Genomic DNA, 14111 nt, shown 5'->3' with positions numbered 1-14111 from the left:
TTATTTCTTTATACATATATATATATGTATAATTTATTATCCCATTTGATCCTCACAACAATGCTGAGAAATAGGTGCTATAATTTTACAAATGAAGAACCTGAGGCAAGAAGTTGTGACTTACTGAGGCCCACACTATTAGTGAGTCTCTGAGATAGGATTTAAATTCAAGTCTTCCTGACTTTAAATCGAGTCACCTAGTTTCCTCTTTCTATACATCACTGACTAGGATCCCCACCTTGATTCTCTGAATTTTACTAGAGCTGGCTTCCCTGTATCTGAATTTTCTGCTACTGCTTCTTGACAGAAATTCTACAAATTCTTCCTTCCTTGTCAAATTTAGACCTAGTACCCTTTTCTCTTGCCTACAGCTTCCCTTAAGAAAAGGAAATAGTTAATATTTTCTTCTGGACCTTTCACTACCAAGAGCTTCACAGCATCAGGATTATGGTGATAATGAAGTGTGAAGTAAACAAGGTCCTTCCAAATAAAACAAAATTAGGTTGTTATAAACTAATTAGAATTGTATTGATTTATGACAAAGATAGAAAGTTTCCTAATGCCACAGGAATGAAATTTGTTTAGTGATCACATTCCTCCAGCAGAAAATAATTAGGTGCTGGCTGGTTCCTGAAAAAATGGAACTCTTTGAAAGGTTTGGAGATATCTCTTCAGAGGGAGGAATCCATTATTAACATACAAAAGGTGACCTCACCGTCCGAGAAAGGGGTTCTATGTGCTTCCAAAAAGCCCAGTCCCAGAGGCTAACCACCTTTTCCTTCCCCTTGCTCAAGACCTAAAAGGTAGGAGGGAAGATCTGGAACACTCATGATTCCTTTGCTTAATGGAAGAAAGTCAAGAAATGGAAGGTTATCAACTATCAAAGCATTATAAATAGTTGAATAAACTTCTGCTGTAGTAAATCTAAGCTTCTATCTGCCATCAGTCAATGTTGAGGAATACCATATTGTGGTAGAAAGGGCATTGGATGGGAGAGCCTCTATACGTACTAGAAGCGTGACCATGGACAAGTTACTTAATTGATCCTCAATTTCCCCATCTCTAAAGTGGACATGATTTAAAAAAAAAACTATAATATCTACTTCAGAGGGTTGTTAAGAAAAACAGGTGAGATAACATGAAATTTCCTTTCTAGCTTTGCTGACTGGGTCCAATACAAATTTGTTGACTAATGTCAACAGAGTCTTCAGGGCTGCATAAAAATCTTTGTGTTCTTCTGACTGCCACTTTATCTCATTCCCCATAGAAGCTGTTCTCCAAATCTCATCAGTCCATGCTCTTGTGCCTCTCAGAAGAAGATATTGCCTCAGAATTTACTGAGAATGTAAGCTTCTTTGAGGTCAAAGACTTTCATTTTCTCTCTTCACATTCCCCATACATAGCACAGTGCCTGATTCGTAGTAAGCTCTTAATAAATATGTATTAAATCGAATTGAACTTTATTTGAACCTTAAAGTGACATATTAATGTCAGTTATTATAATGATGTTGAATCCATCTCCTACTAGGGGAGGGGAGCTGGTGGCCAGGACACAAGGAGTGGATAGAGTCCTTTGATATTTTAGTCTTAAAAACATTATTCAAATAATTTGAGGATGTTGAAGGACAGATGGTTTCAAGAATTCCCTTGCACTAGAATAATTGTTCCAGGTATGCCTTTAATCATATCCCATAAGAGAAATTTGTGGATGGTAGAAATAAGATAGCAGGGGAAAGATTTGCAGAGAAATGAAGACCCCTTCTGAGGTTCTTCCCCAGGATTGGGGTGGAGCATATGGTAGGTCAGAGATGTTTAGGAAAGATATTTGTTAAATAATTGAGACTTTGAAAAAAAACACAATGACAAAGGGCTAGATAAAGATTCTAAATGACAACATATAACCTGTTGACTCAAGCAAGAGGAGATTGTAGGACAGGAGAAAAAAGACTGGCTTTTCACACCCTAGTCTGATAAAAAAAAAAAAAGCTTCGCACATCAAATGATTGGATTGAACACCTACATTTTAAGAGTTGTCAAATGAAATTACAATAATTAGGAGGTATTAGATAGATGAGAAAAAGGATGAAGCTACCTTTGGTCATTGTGTAGGTTAATAAGACATCTCTGCCACTTGTTTGGACTGGTTCTAGCTGTCCCTATGGTTCAAAAGCACCTTCTCTTCCTTTCATTCAATATTGATAATGTTTGAAGTAAGAATAACTTTAGAGATCATTACAGCTTGACCAGGAGATCTTTCACTGTCCTCCTGCTACAATTTTCTTATATTGGCTATCCCAGGGGATCATTGATTGATAAAACCCTGAGTGAACTGAAGTCCATCTCTAAGGGTCATACATAATTTTCAGATGAAGACACTAAAATTTGTTGAATAGGGGGTAGGGTGTGACATGATCAGATCAATGTTTTGGGAAAGTCCATTTGACAGCCAAGTAGAAGATGGATTAGATTAGGGAGACACCTGAGTCTGGCTATCAACCCACAGGCTATAGCAATAGTTCACACATATGATAAGCCAATTTCCACACCTTTACATTAGATATCCATCACTACTGAAACATTCTAACTCCTTACTTTAAGCTCAAAGTACCCCTTCCTTCATTCAAAACTCTGCTTGAGCACTAGCTTTCCTTTCTTTCCATTTTTCTTTCCTTTCCTTCCATTCTCTCCTTACCTTCCTAATACTGGCACTATTACTCCCTAAACTATATTGTGTAACAAAGATTGAACAGGTTATGCAAAAAGAAGCATCCATGACATTTCTGCATGACTCAGCACTGAGAGGGCTAGTTTCTTTCAGGATGAAGAGCACCAACCTGGGTTTTTCCAATCATGTTTGACTTAGTATTAAAGCGTTTTGCATTTTAATATGAAGAGGTATCTCTTTTTTGGCCACTGAACAGGGATATCAGACTCAATGAAAGTGACCCCACTCTTACAGCTCCCTTCTCTTCTGATAGAGAATCATACCAGGACTGTTTCAAGCTGGCCACAATGTGGCAGATAGAGGGCATGATGTACCCATGCAAAGCTAGATTTGGGACTAACTCATGTGTTCTTTCCCTCCTTACCTAATGTGGATGTGTACCTATTTTGAAATGGACATGAGTATGAGAGGTCAAAAAAGTTCTGGATTCTTTTTGTCAGAGCCGTGTAGCAGCAAAGGAAGAAATCTCCCATAAAAAAATAATAATAATAATAATTTTGGGGCAGCTAGGTGGCACAGTGGATAAAGCACCGGCCCTGGATTCAGGAGGACCTGAGTTCAAATTCGACCTCAGACACTTGACACTTGCAAGCTATGTAACCCTGAGCAAATCATTTAATCCCCATTGCACTGCAAAAACAAAACAAAAATAAGAAGAAATCTCAGCAACTCTTCTAGCACTTTTGAAGAAGTCAACCACTAAAATGAGAAAGAGCCCAAGGTAGGATTAATTTACCTGACAATATGTACTAACCAGGAGATATATGGGCAGTGCAGAGCAGAGGTAAAATATGGAATACCTCTTCAGTAGCCCTACATATTACTTTATGTTTGAATGAAGTTTAAGCATAAGCCTCTCAGATGATTAAAACTATAGCTATAAGGGGCAGCTAGGTGGCGCAGTGGATAAAGCACCGGCCCTGGATTCAGGAGTACCTGAGTTCGAATCCGGCCTCAGACACTTAACACTTACTAGCTGTGTGACCCTGGGCAAGTCACTTAACCCCAATTGCCTCACTTAAAAACAAAAAAGAAAAAAACTATAGCTATAAATTATGTCAGTGATTAGGTTTTGTCACTGCATGTTTTGAGCCTTTTGTGTCTTTTAATATTTCTTTTGTATGTAAGAAGTAAATGCTTCTCATATATGAATCGGATTGTTTTACTATTCAGTAATAGCTTTCTATTCCTCCTTCCCTGACTTAGACTTTTGGGAAATCCAAGACATAAGCCACAACCTAAACTTTAAGCAATTTCTCTCCAGAGCACTGGGGTAAGAGACCTAACAAGCAGAAAAGAGTAAGAAAAGTGAGCCTACCCTGCCTATAATTAGAAGCCAGGCTTCCCCAGGACTAAATCCATCCCAATCCATGTGCAAAGGTTCAGAGTTGAAAGGTGACTCTGAGAGAAAAGGAATGGAGCTCCCTGAGTTCAGCATCAATTCTTGATGAGAGATTTGGGTTTATGTTATATTCATTCTATATATGTGTGTGCCTAGCCGAATGCCTGTCACTAGGTAGGCACTTCGTAAATGCTTGTTGACTAATGCAAAATATAGAAAATTTTATTTGAATTCCTTTTTATCTTAATGAAATTAGCAATAAGAGATGGCATTTTATACATTGGTTTACCGTTACCAAGTACTTTTTGTACATATGTAGCACACATTATTTTACTTTTATGCAAAAGAATATTTGGTATTTAAAATGACTTATCTATTTACCTGATTCCTATATGTTTATGCTTTTGGTACTTTAAAAAATAATGGTCGTTATGAATTATGAAAGGAAAAATTACCTTTGATTTTGCAGTGGTCCTTTTTGCCAGTATTTTGCCAGGGAAACTATTCCTTTAATGTACTTTTCAAAACATGATGAAGTTTTGAAGGTAAGTGAAAAATTATTCTTTTCTCTCTTAATGTTGTTTGGTGGTTTTGACATCACACCTTTTCCAGTAGTTACATTAACAGAAGTCTCCCAAGTGAGTGGGAATAAAGCTTTGGTAGAATGTCTCCACTGTGAGTGGTGTAAAAGTAGCCATTCCATCCAGAGAGCTATTTTATTTAATGCAACCTGAATTGCTTTTTCTAGTTGCTGGTGGGTCATGTTGTGAATGGTAGAGCTGTTAAAAAATAGAGCCTTACTGAATTCTCCTCCAGAAACACTCAGCATCTTCCCAGTGCTTTCTATGGCTTGAGAAAGGTTGTTTGGATGCTGTGTAAATGTCAGCAGCAGATTAAATATATCCCAGCCACCCTCCTGTAAATTATTCCCCAAAGCTTCTAAGGATAGAGCAATCACCATTTTCAACTTAGCCCCACTTTCTGGGCTGTTCTGAGACAGTATTTCATTCCAAAAAAGTACCATTTTGTAAAGTCTTTCCCATTTTGTATCCCAAAGCCAATGATGGGAGGAATTCAGATTAAAATTTAAAAATTCCACCTGGCTAGTGAGGTTGTTTATTGGCACCAAACAATCAAGAACTTCTTCCATTAGAGTTTTAACATCTATGGATAAAGTTTGGGTTGTATTTTTGAGAGCTAATACAAGATGCTCCAACTCTCCAGAATGGTTTTTTGAATTGATTATAAACACAGCAATTTCTTCTGCAATCTCAGAAATGTTTTTAGACAGACTTAGATATGAAAGGGAACTGGTTGATTTATTCAGAGGCTTGGATCCTTTGGAAATAAAGGGTTTAATCTCAATAGTCCAAGAGATGACATCCAACAATGGCTTCAGCAGGCTCTCTACTTCCTGGTAACTTAAAAGTTCAATATTCCTCATAGAAGTTATATCATCTACCACACTGTGAACAGCTTCTTGCAAAAAAGAATAGAGCATGTCAAGGGAACTTAACTTTCCCTTTGTCTTGGAAATGAAGTGAGTTTCTAAAATAGCAGCCACTTGAGCTGAGACTTTCTTAGATAGCTTAAGGAATTTAACCATGGCATCTACTGATAGTGAAAGATCTTGTAATTTCTTGATATCCTGCAACAAAGTACTCAAAGCCCGTGACATTTCCAAGAAAGCTTCTGGAAAATCCTTTTCTCCATAGGCAATTACATCTAGTAACTGCTTAATAATTTCTACTACCTTTCTCTCCTTTGATGAGAAAATATTATCTACAAAGGTCACTAATTCAGTTAAATTAGCAAGAACAACTTGGAGTGTAGAAGAAAAGGCATGCAGATCCTTAATATTATAGCTGAAGATAATATCCATGATGCTGACTATTTTTGCAGAACTTTTTCTCACACTTTGAATTGCAGAGTCAAGGTCTTCATTGAATTCAACAAGGTCCTCAAAATTTTTCATCTTGGACACCAAATGGGTCTTATTCATAACCATCTCAGCATCATTTTCAATGTCATTTCTTGTAGGGATATCTCTTAAAATAACATGAAATAAATCTCTAATGAACTTGAGTTTCTGTTGAATATCAAAATAAAATTCACCATCTTCTAGTATGAATGAGTCTGTGATTAGATCAGAAATGTTTTTTCTTAAACTAGAATAGTTGCCGGGCAATCTGTCTTCTTCCCTTAGGCTAGTAAATGGATCCAATTTCAGAAGATCTAAAATTTTGTCCATTGGAGCAATACTGTAAAAATAAGAAAAATATTCAAATACAGTCAAAATCTTCAAAAGACTTCAACAAAGATATGTATTCCAGAAAAGAGGTGAGCCAGTCATGTATCAAGAATGAGAGACAATATCTAGACATCCCAAGTGCTGCACTAATATATCCAAGTTTAAAAAAGAACCAGGGCAGCTAGGTGGCACAGTGGATAGAGCACTGGCCCTGGATTCAGGAGGACATGAGTTCAAATCCTACCTCAGATACTTGAAACTTACTAGTTGTATGACCCTGGGCAAGTCACTTAGCCCCAATTGCCTCACACCAAAAAAACAAACAAACAAAAAGAACCAGAGAAACACCTCTAGTTAATTCAGTGACATCTCCATGGAGGATTTATAGAAAGATAAAAGACAAGAATCTCAGAAAATTTGTAGGACTACTAACTTCATTCATGGATGGAGCAACTCTACTGATGAGATCACACATCCATCTAAGTATCTAAAAAAATGGATCAAATGATCTGAATCATATAAAGAACAAAATTCTTTAAGTATTTGGTAAACAGAAGATAAACCTTATATTGACTGCTAAAATGACATAACAGGTTATTAAAACTAAAATGTTTGGGTGTTAAAATAATAATAATAGTTTGATTAGAAATGAGCCAATGGCAAAATGATGACCTTGCTCTAGTATTTCACCCCAAAGAGCAGCAGGAAGTACTCACCAAAGAAATCGTATTCCTCTCTTATAAATTAAAGTTTATATCACTATTTTAGAAAAGGGGCACAATAACTATAGATTCTGAATATGGGATAATAATAATTGAAAACTTATAAGTTGGACTATCAATTTCTTTTTGTTTGGTTGGGGTTTTTTGTTTGGTTTGGTTTGGGGTTTGGGTTTTTTTGCAGGGCAATGAGGGTCAAGTGACTTGCCCAGGGTCACACAGCTAGTAAGTGTCAAGTGTCTGAGGTTGGATTTAAATTCAGGTCCCCCTGAATCCAGGGCTGGTGCTTTATCCACTGCACCACCTGGCTGCCTCCGACCATCAATTTCAAACTAAAAGAATCCTCTGAAATTTTACTCCAACTCCTTCTTTTTTGGAGTTCATGGATTACTTGGAATGGTCATTAGAGGTCATCTAGTCCAACCCCTTTATTTGACAAATAAGAAAACTGAGACATAAAGAGGTAAAGTATAGTGCTATTAATAACATAGTGCAATTTTACTATTTATAAGTGAACCATATATTTATTTATAAATGAATAGTATTCATTGCTATATATAAATAGCACTGATCTCATCTAATCATAGTATTTAAGTGCTATGTATAAGTATTATACAGTTTCAAAGAATTAGTCAAATCAAAAATTACTTGGTGGAAGGTTTGAGAATAATTGACTTTTCCTTCCAGAATTGCAAAAGGCATCTTCAAAAGAAAAAAGATTAAATTGTGGGTCTATAAAGGACAATAGCATCATCTTTGTTTCACATTTCAAGACAGGTATTACAATTACTTCACTCGAATGAAGCTTTGAATTTGTTTCCCTTCATTCAATAATGGAAAGTCAAGACAACTATTGGGATTATAGAAAGATTTTATATTTTTAGAAAATCTAGATCTTTGATGATATAAAGGAAAAGAAGATTGAGATAGGCAACTCCTCTGTAATTTATTCTTACAAAGTAACTTGCCAGGAGTTATAAGCTGGTATGGCTGAGAGGAAGAATTTGAGCAAATGTCTGCCTAACAAGTCTTCATAACTCAGGGCCATACCCAGTGACTATTTAGCCATGCTGTCTCATTCATTGATCAAAATACATGTAAAATTAAACTTGTACTTTTTTTAATGGAAGAACTCGTTTTTCAGTTCTACACCAAGTTATATTAGATAATGATAGGAATTTTTAAACAAGGGAAAGCTCTGAATGTGCAGTAACAAAATCTCTAGAGTTCAGAATGACAGATTTGCTAGGTAGCTGAGGCTCACCAAAACAAAAAACCTTACATTTTTGATAAACCAAAATCGCCCCATGTAAAATTTATTTTTAAGATGACACAACTATGAATAGACAATCAAATTTAGTGTAATAACTCAGTTGTTGCAATTTAAACAGACTTCACAAAATAAAATCTATTCCATAAAATGCCATGTAGCAAACAAAATCATACTCATACTCACCTCATCTCAGCCATTACATTTGGATACAAGTCTTTCAGCAGAGCGAATGTTTTATTTTCAAATTTTCCCTTTGGTGGAAAGAAGAATTTGTGAAAAAATTGCTTGAATAGTTTCATTGTGCTGCTTGGGTAGAGAGAGAGATTTCCCTTATTTTCAAACTGTGTATAGTTAAACACCAGATCAATGAAGTCCATTATTGGAAGGTCAGTGTCACTTAAATGCAGGGCTGCTTCCAGAGAACTCCGAGCAAAGGTATCGATTGTTCTAATCAGACTGCTTTCAAAAAGAAATTGAAGAACAGAGAAATTAGCTTGTTGTCCTAGGTTCAACAAATGAGCAACAAATGTAGTATTAATGAATCCTTCTCTAGAAACATTCTTGAAGTATTCCAGAAAGTCTGTCATTTCATCAATTCTCAATGTCCTAGCATGAGGGGAACTTTCATTGGTCAAAACAAAGATCAACATATCTATGATTGTAGAGAAATTTCCATTTGTGTATTCTTGGAGCAAGTCTCTAGTAACTAATATAAGGTCTCCAACGAATCTAGCCCCATGTAGAGATGAGGAATTAAGTTTTTTCAAAACATAAGAAAGTGGCAATGTTATGTTTTGATCAGTCAGTGATGTTATTATTTGAATTCCTTGTTTAACTGAAGAGAATATATGCCTAATACTAAAATTCTTCCTTAGGTCTTGCACAAATCTCTCTGACTCAAGCCATGGGGTTTCAAGATTGTCAGTAATGTTACTAGTCTTACCAAAACCTAGTAATACTTTTAAGAGGTCACTAATTTGGTTTGCTCTAGAAGATAAAGGCAATGAAGGAGGTAGAAAGAAAGTTAAGTTTTCCACACCAATACCAGCAACTAGATTTGTCCACCTTTTCAAATTTGTGATAATTTTGTTTAGAACTGAAGTTTCTTTCTTCACATTCCAGAGTTGGATCTTGTTCAGACCTGTCAACTGTTCCAAAATATCTTTAATTGACAAAACCTTTGTAAAGTTCACTTTTTTTAGCTTTTCTATGACTCTCAAAGCAATCCATTTCCCTGGGAGTACCATACAATGTATGGAGTCATTAGCATTGCTTGATTTTCCAGAAGATAGGATGTAGGGTGATGCCTCATACCAAAACCCCTGAAGCTCCTTCAGAAGTGAATTATTTAGATGAAGGGCCTCAGAAAACTTTATACTAATGGCATTCCATGCTGCTAATTCATGAAAAAGGCAATATACCCTATGAGTCATTTCAATCCTTAAACTCTCATTTGAACATTGTAAATCTGCCTCCAAAGGCATCATCTGAAGGTGATGAAAGAGATCAGCCATCTTGCTGTACAACAAAGGGTGCACAGACTTGTGTATGTTACACTTTTCCATTACTATATCCTTGTGAAGTTGTACAGTTGTATGGTTTGAGCACCAAGTTACAGGAAGGCAACTTAAAACTTCTGCAGCAGTATTTGGCTTATCTATAACCAACTCTGTTATGTCCAAAAGGTCTTTTATGGCACTTGCAAAATCTTCCTTAGTGATGGTAGAAATGCTAGCACCATGAGCCAATGTGAAGTTGTAGACCTCCAATAGGGCCTCTGTAATGTTTTTATGAGCTATTCTCTGTAAAAGTTTCACTGCCTCAGGAAGCATATAATATGCATCTACTACTGCATCAACTTCATCTTTAGGAAATAAGCGTGACAGTTGCCACAGGTGGTTAATGTTCCAAGAATGTGAGCTGTGTACGAAAGTCTTCATTAATCCAACTAATAAGTCAATCCCCGAATTTCCATCCTCTGCAGTACTGATATTCTTTAAAAAATCCCAGAGGCTCCCACTAATTTGTTCAAGTTGATCTACTAAGAGTTCTACATCTGCATTCTTGAGGTTGCGTAGCAGAGTGCTGATCTTCTTCAAAACTTTCACATATCCTGAATTTTGTGGAATGTTAGGAAGAATAGATGGCAATAAGGAATTAATCACATCCCTTACCAGTTGAATGTCAAGCCCTATTGCTTTCATAATTGCATGGGTGGGTGAATTTTGCAGATCATAAGACAAATTAAATGCAAAATAACTTCCTAAATTTTGAATTGAATCACCTAGCACATTTGCACTTTTTTCCTTTGGTAAATTCATAAATATCTTTAAAACTTTTCCAATTTCAGATGAATTGTCTTCTAAAATTTTAACAGTAATATTTCTCACAAGTTTTTGAATTTCCCTCAAGAATGCTATTGATTGCCACCATACAATTTGGAATTGTTTAGGAGAGTCACCTGACTTTTCTAAGGCTCTTATAATTAATTGAGTAAAATTTTTCCAGTTTACATCAGATGAAAATTCTAAGGTTCTTGTTAAATTATTTATAATTATTCTGATTTGGTCTTCTGAATTATTTAAAATCCTTAATATAAAGTCAAGCATTGGCATCTTTTCTTTTTCAAACAATGTAGTAATTACAACTTTTACAAAGTTAGTTACATTTCTAAAGTAAACATCGAGACAATGCATATCTGAATTATTCAAAGAGCAGAGAGGTTTTTCTGAACTTAATATGAAGGTAACAAAATCTAACATCTTTCGCACTTTGATTTTTGTGTCATTGACATTTCTTGAAGATAAAAACAACTCTAAAAAGTCCTTTGAGTGGCCAAGAGAAGAACTAGTATTATATTTGACACCTAGATTTCTGATTATATCTATCCACGCAGTACAATCTTCTACTCTATTAATTATATTTTCAGAGGTTAAAATGGAATTGAAAATTGCCAGCATACTTAGTAATTTTTGTGAAGCATTTTTTGAAGTTAAATCACCTTCCATAACTAAAGTGGTAATATTCTGTAAAACGCCAGCACAAGACAATAAATCTTGGCCATAGGATACATTTCTAAGGAATCTTATTGTCTCTTGTAAAACAATGAAGGCAGTTTCATAGTCTTCTCTAGAACCTGTCAGTTCTCTGTCTATATTTCCTGTTGTATTGCTTAGCTCCATGAAAACTTCAAACAGAGAGTGAATAAATTGTCTGCTAATGTTAATATTTAATGGATATTCTTTTAATTTGAGCACCGTGTTTTCTACTTTCAAAAGGGATTTCTCTACTTTCTCTGTATTTAGTGATTTCATGATGGCTAATGAATTGTCTAGCACAGATGAGAGACCAGTAAGGGCATTCCAATTTCTAGCATCATCATCATCTTGAACTATATGTTTTAATAAACTTGTGATAAGTTTTATAGGAACATGGTCAGGAAACATTCTCTGGCATATTTCAGAATGTTCAAAGCTATTTCCCAGTTCTGAAGAAAGTTCCCTAAGGCCAATCTGGAGAGAAGGAAAAAACTTGGAATCAAATTTTAATACTTGAGACATGGCATCGAAGATATCAAACCACACTTGGACCCATGAAAAGGTACACTGCATAGCCAAAGATCCATTTATGACAATATTTTCTGTTAGATTTGAAAGAATTTGGATCCAAGGAAGGATAAGAGAATTGCTCACATCCATTGACCAATTCAAAGGGAGAGGCCTGTCATCCAAATCGAAGCATTGGGTATTCAAGTGCCCTTCTAGTGAGTTGTTGAAAAGTTGATTCAGATAATGAAGTAAAGACATCCGAAAATTTTTATCTATTATGAGCAACTGCTTCAGGCTCATCAGAGTTGCATGTATCATTTTTATTTCTTGGTCTTCCTTAGGGATCAGGGATTTGACTTGAATTGCCAGATAGTTATAAACTGAAAAGAGCTTTTCACAAAGTGATTCTTCAGAGATTCGATCAAGAAAGCTTGTAACTTCAGAGAGAAATTCAAAAGCTTTGCTCATGTCTTGAAAATTAAACTCCTTGATAATAGCTGAAATGCTTTTTGAAATTTGAATAAAGAAAGTTAACAAAGACTTTCTATTCTGAAAACTGGAGATGAATTGAAAAATATCTTGGTAAATTGAAGAATATAATTGAAGAAGTACAACAGAATCCTTATCCTGAAAGACATTTTGATAGATTTGAGTCAAAATGTTTTCCAAGTACTGTTTTTGAGAAATAGAAAATGATGAGGAAAGGATAGATATGTTCTGTAGGGCATAAACTGTATGCAGGGCTGCAGTGACTTGTTCTTGCTTAACTAATCCAAGATCATATAGACTATTTATGATAATTTCACTTAAATGTACAAAATCCAAGTTTAAATTTCCTGACTCAGATAAGCTATGGAAATGAAGAGAAAAGTTGAAGTTTTTTCCAAGGACTCTCTGATTTTCTGGAATAGACAGATTTAAAAGAGTTGATAATGTTTCCAATCTGTCCCTTTCTCTTTTGGGGATGCCATACATCCATAGTTCTAAAAGTTTAGGATTAATTTCATAAAGTATTAATTCCAAGATTCTCAAAAATTCTTCATATTCATTCCTTTTCCAGAGGTTTGAAACAACTTGGATTTTCTCTATAAGCTCCTTACTAAATTCAGAAAATTTCTGAGTATTAAGAGAAGATGGTTCAGCCTCTGAACTTTTGGAAGTTTTCTTCCACCAAAGAATCTTATTCCAGATAACTTCAGTGAGGTTTGCAAGGTTCTGGAAAATGGGATGATTGGATGAAGCCAAAGACCCAGGCACTACCATTTTTTCCACAAAGTCTACAAAAAAAATCCAAAAGGTTGTCACTTCATCTTCATAGGTATGTGACTTCTTTTCCATCTCCAGAAGATCCTTGGTGTACATCAAAATCCTGAAATATTAAAACATGAGCATTTTGTAAAACATCAATTAATAATATTTTAAATTTCAAGTATATTTATAGCAACACAGAAATGAATTTTCACAAATCTTCCTTATAACAAAGATAAGAATTTGGGCAAATATTTAGTTGCACATCTGTATTTTAAATGCTCTTGTCATTAAAGAAGATAATTATTTGAAAGTTATTTGAAAGTAGCAAAGCTTATTTTTATATGTAAAGTAAGAAGGTACCACTTTAAAATATTGGTAAGTGAAACAAAAATATTCAATTCTTCAATGATTCTTAGGATCTGTTGTTTGTTGTTGTTGTTGTATTGTTGTTAGAGTTAAGCCTGAGAGATAAATATTGAGCCTAAAGTAATAAATTTCTAATTTCTAATGAACTGATTTCAATGCAATTGGGTAGTTCCACTTGCCTAAAAACATCTCTCTCATGCTGTCACTGATGCCTCAAATTAAAGCAATATTAGATTCATTTCTTTAGATGTAAGATTGTCTCTCTTGATATACTCTTTTATTTAAAAAAAGAGCAATAGCACAGTAGATTCATTACATATATACATTTCTAATAGTAAATTACTTTTTTAAATGATAGCTATGATAAGGGTTAAAATGGAATGACAATTTTAATGAAGAAGGTATGTATATTTTTAGATCAAGAGATACCCATCCATCAAGAATCAGGTAGGCTTACCGGGGAGGAGAAATATGGTTGGCAGTAGAAAGGTGATAGGCATTTGAGGAAATAGGTGATATTTTGTTTAGGAATAAAGAGGAAGGATACTACAGAGAAGCTTTGCTTACTTCATAATTTTGCCTAGATCAAGACTTGTCTATATAAAGTCATATACCTTGATTAGGCAATCTAAGACT

The 14111-nt window shown here is 35.0% G+C and overlaps 1 protein-coding gene across 1 annotated transcript in view; it reads right to left on the bottom strand.

Moving 5' to 3' along the window:
• Positions 1 to 14111, bottom strand: part of ABCA13 (ATP binding cassette subfamily A member 13) — a 506393-nt gene that overhangs the window by 374553 nt on the left and 117729 nt on the right. The window contains exons 16-17 of the mRNA XM_044001141.1: positions 8494 to 13227; positions 4523 to 6328 (exon numbers count right to left, since the gene is read on the bottom strand). Coding sequence (XP_043857076.1) covers positions 4523 to 6328; positions 8494 to 13227 — 6540 coding nt within the window. The remainder of the gene's footprint in view (positions 1 to 4522; positions 6329 to 8493; positions 13228 to 14111) is intronic.

This window comes from Dromiciops gliroides, chromosome 1 (assembly GCF_019393635.1).
Source record: "Dromiciops gliroides isolate mDroGli1 chromosome 1, mDroGli1.pri, whole genome shotgun sequence".
In the NCBI taxonomy this organism is placed as follows: Eukaryota; Metazoa; Chordata; class Mammalia; order Microbiotheria; family Microbiotheriidae; genus Dromiciops; species Dromiciops gliroides.
The sequence above is the reverse complement of the archived record's forward strand: the minus strand, read 5'-3'. Positions and strand labels throughout refer to the sequence as shown.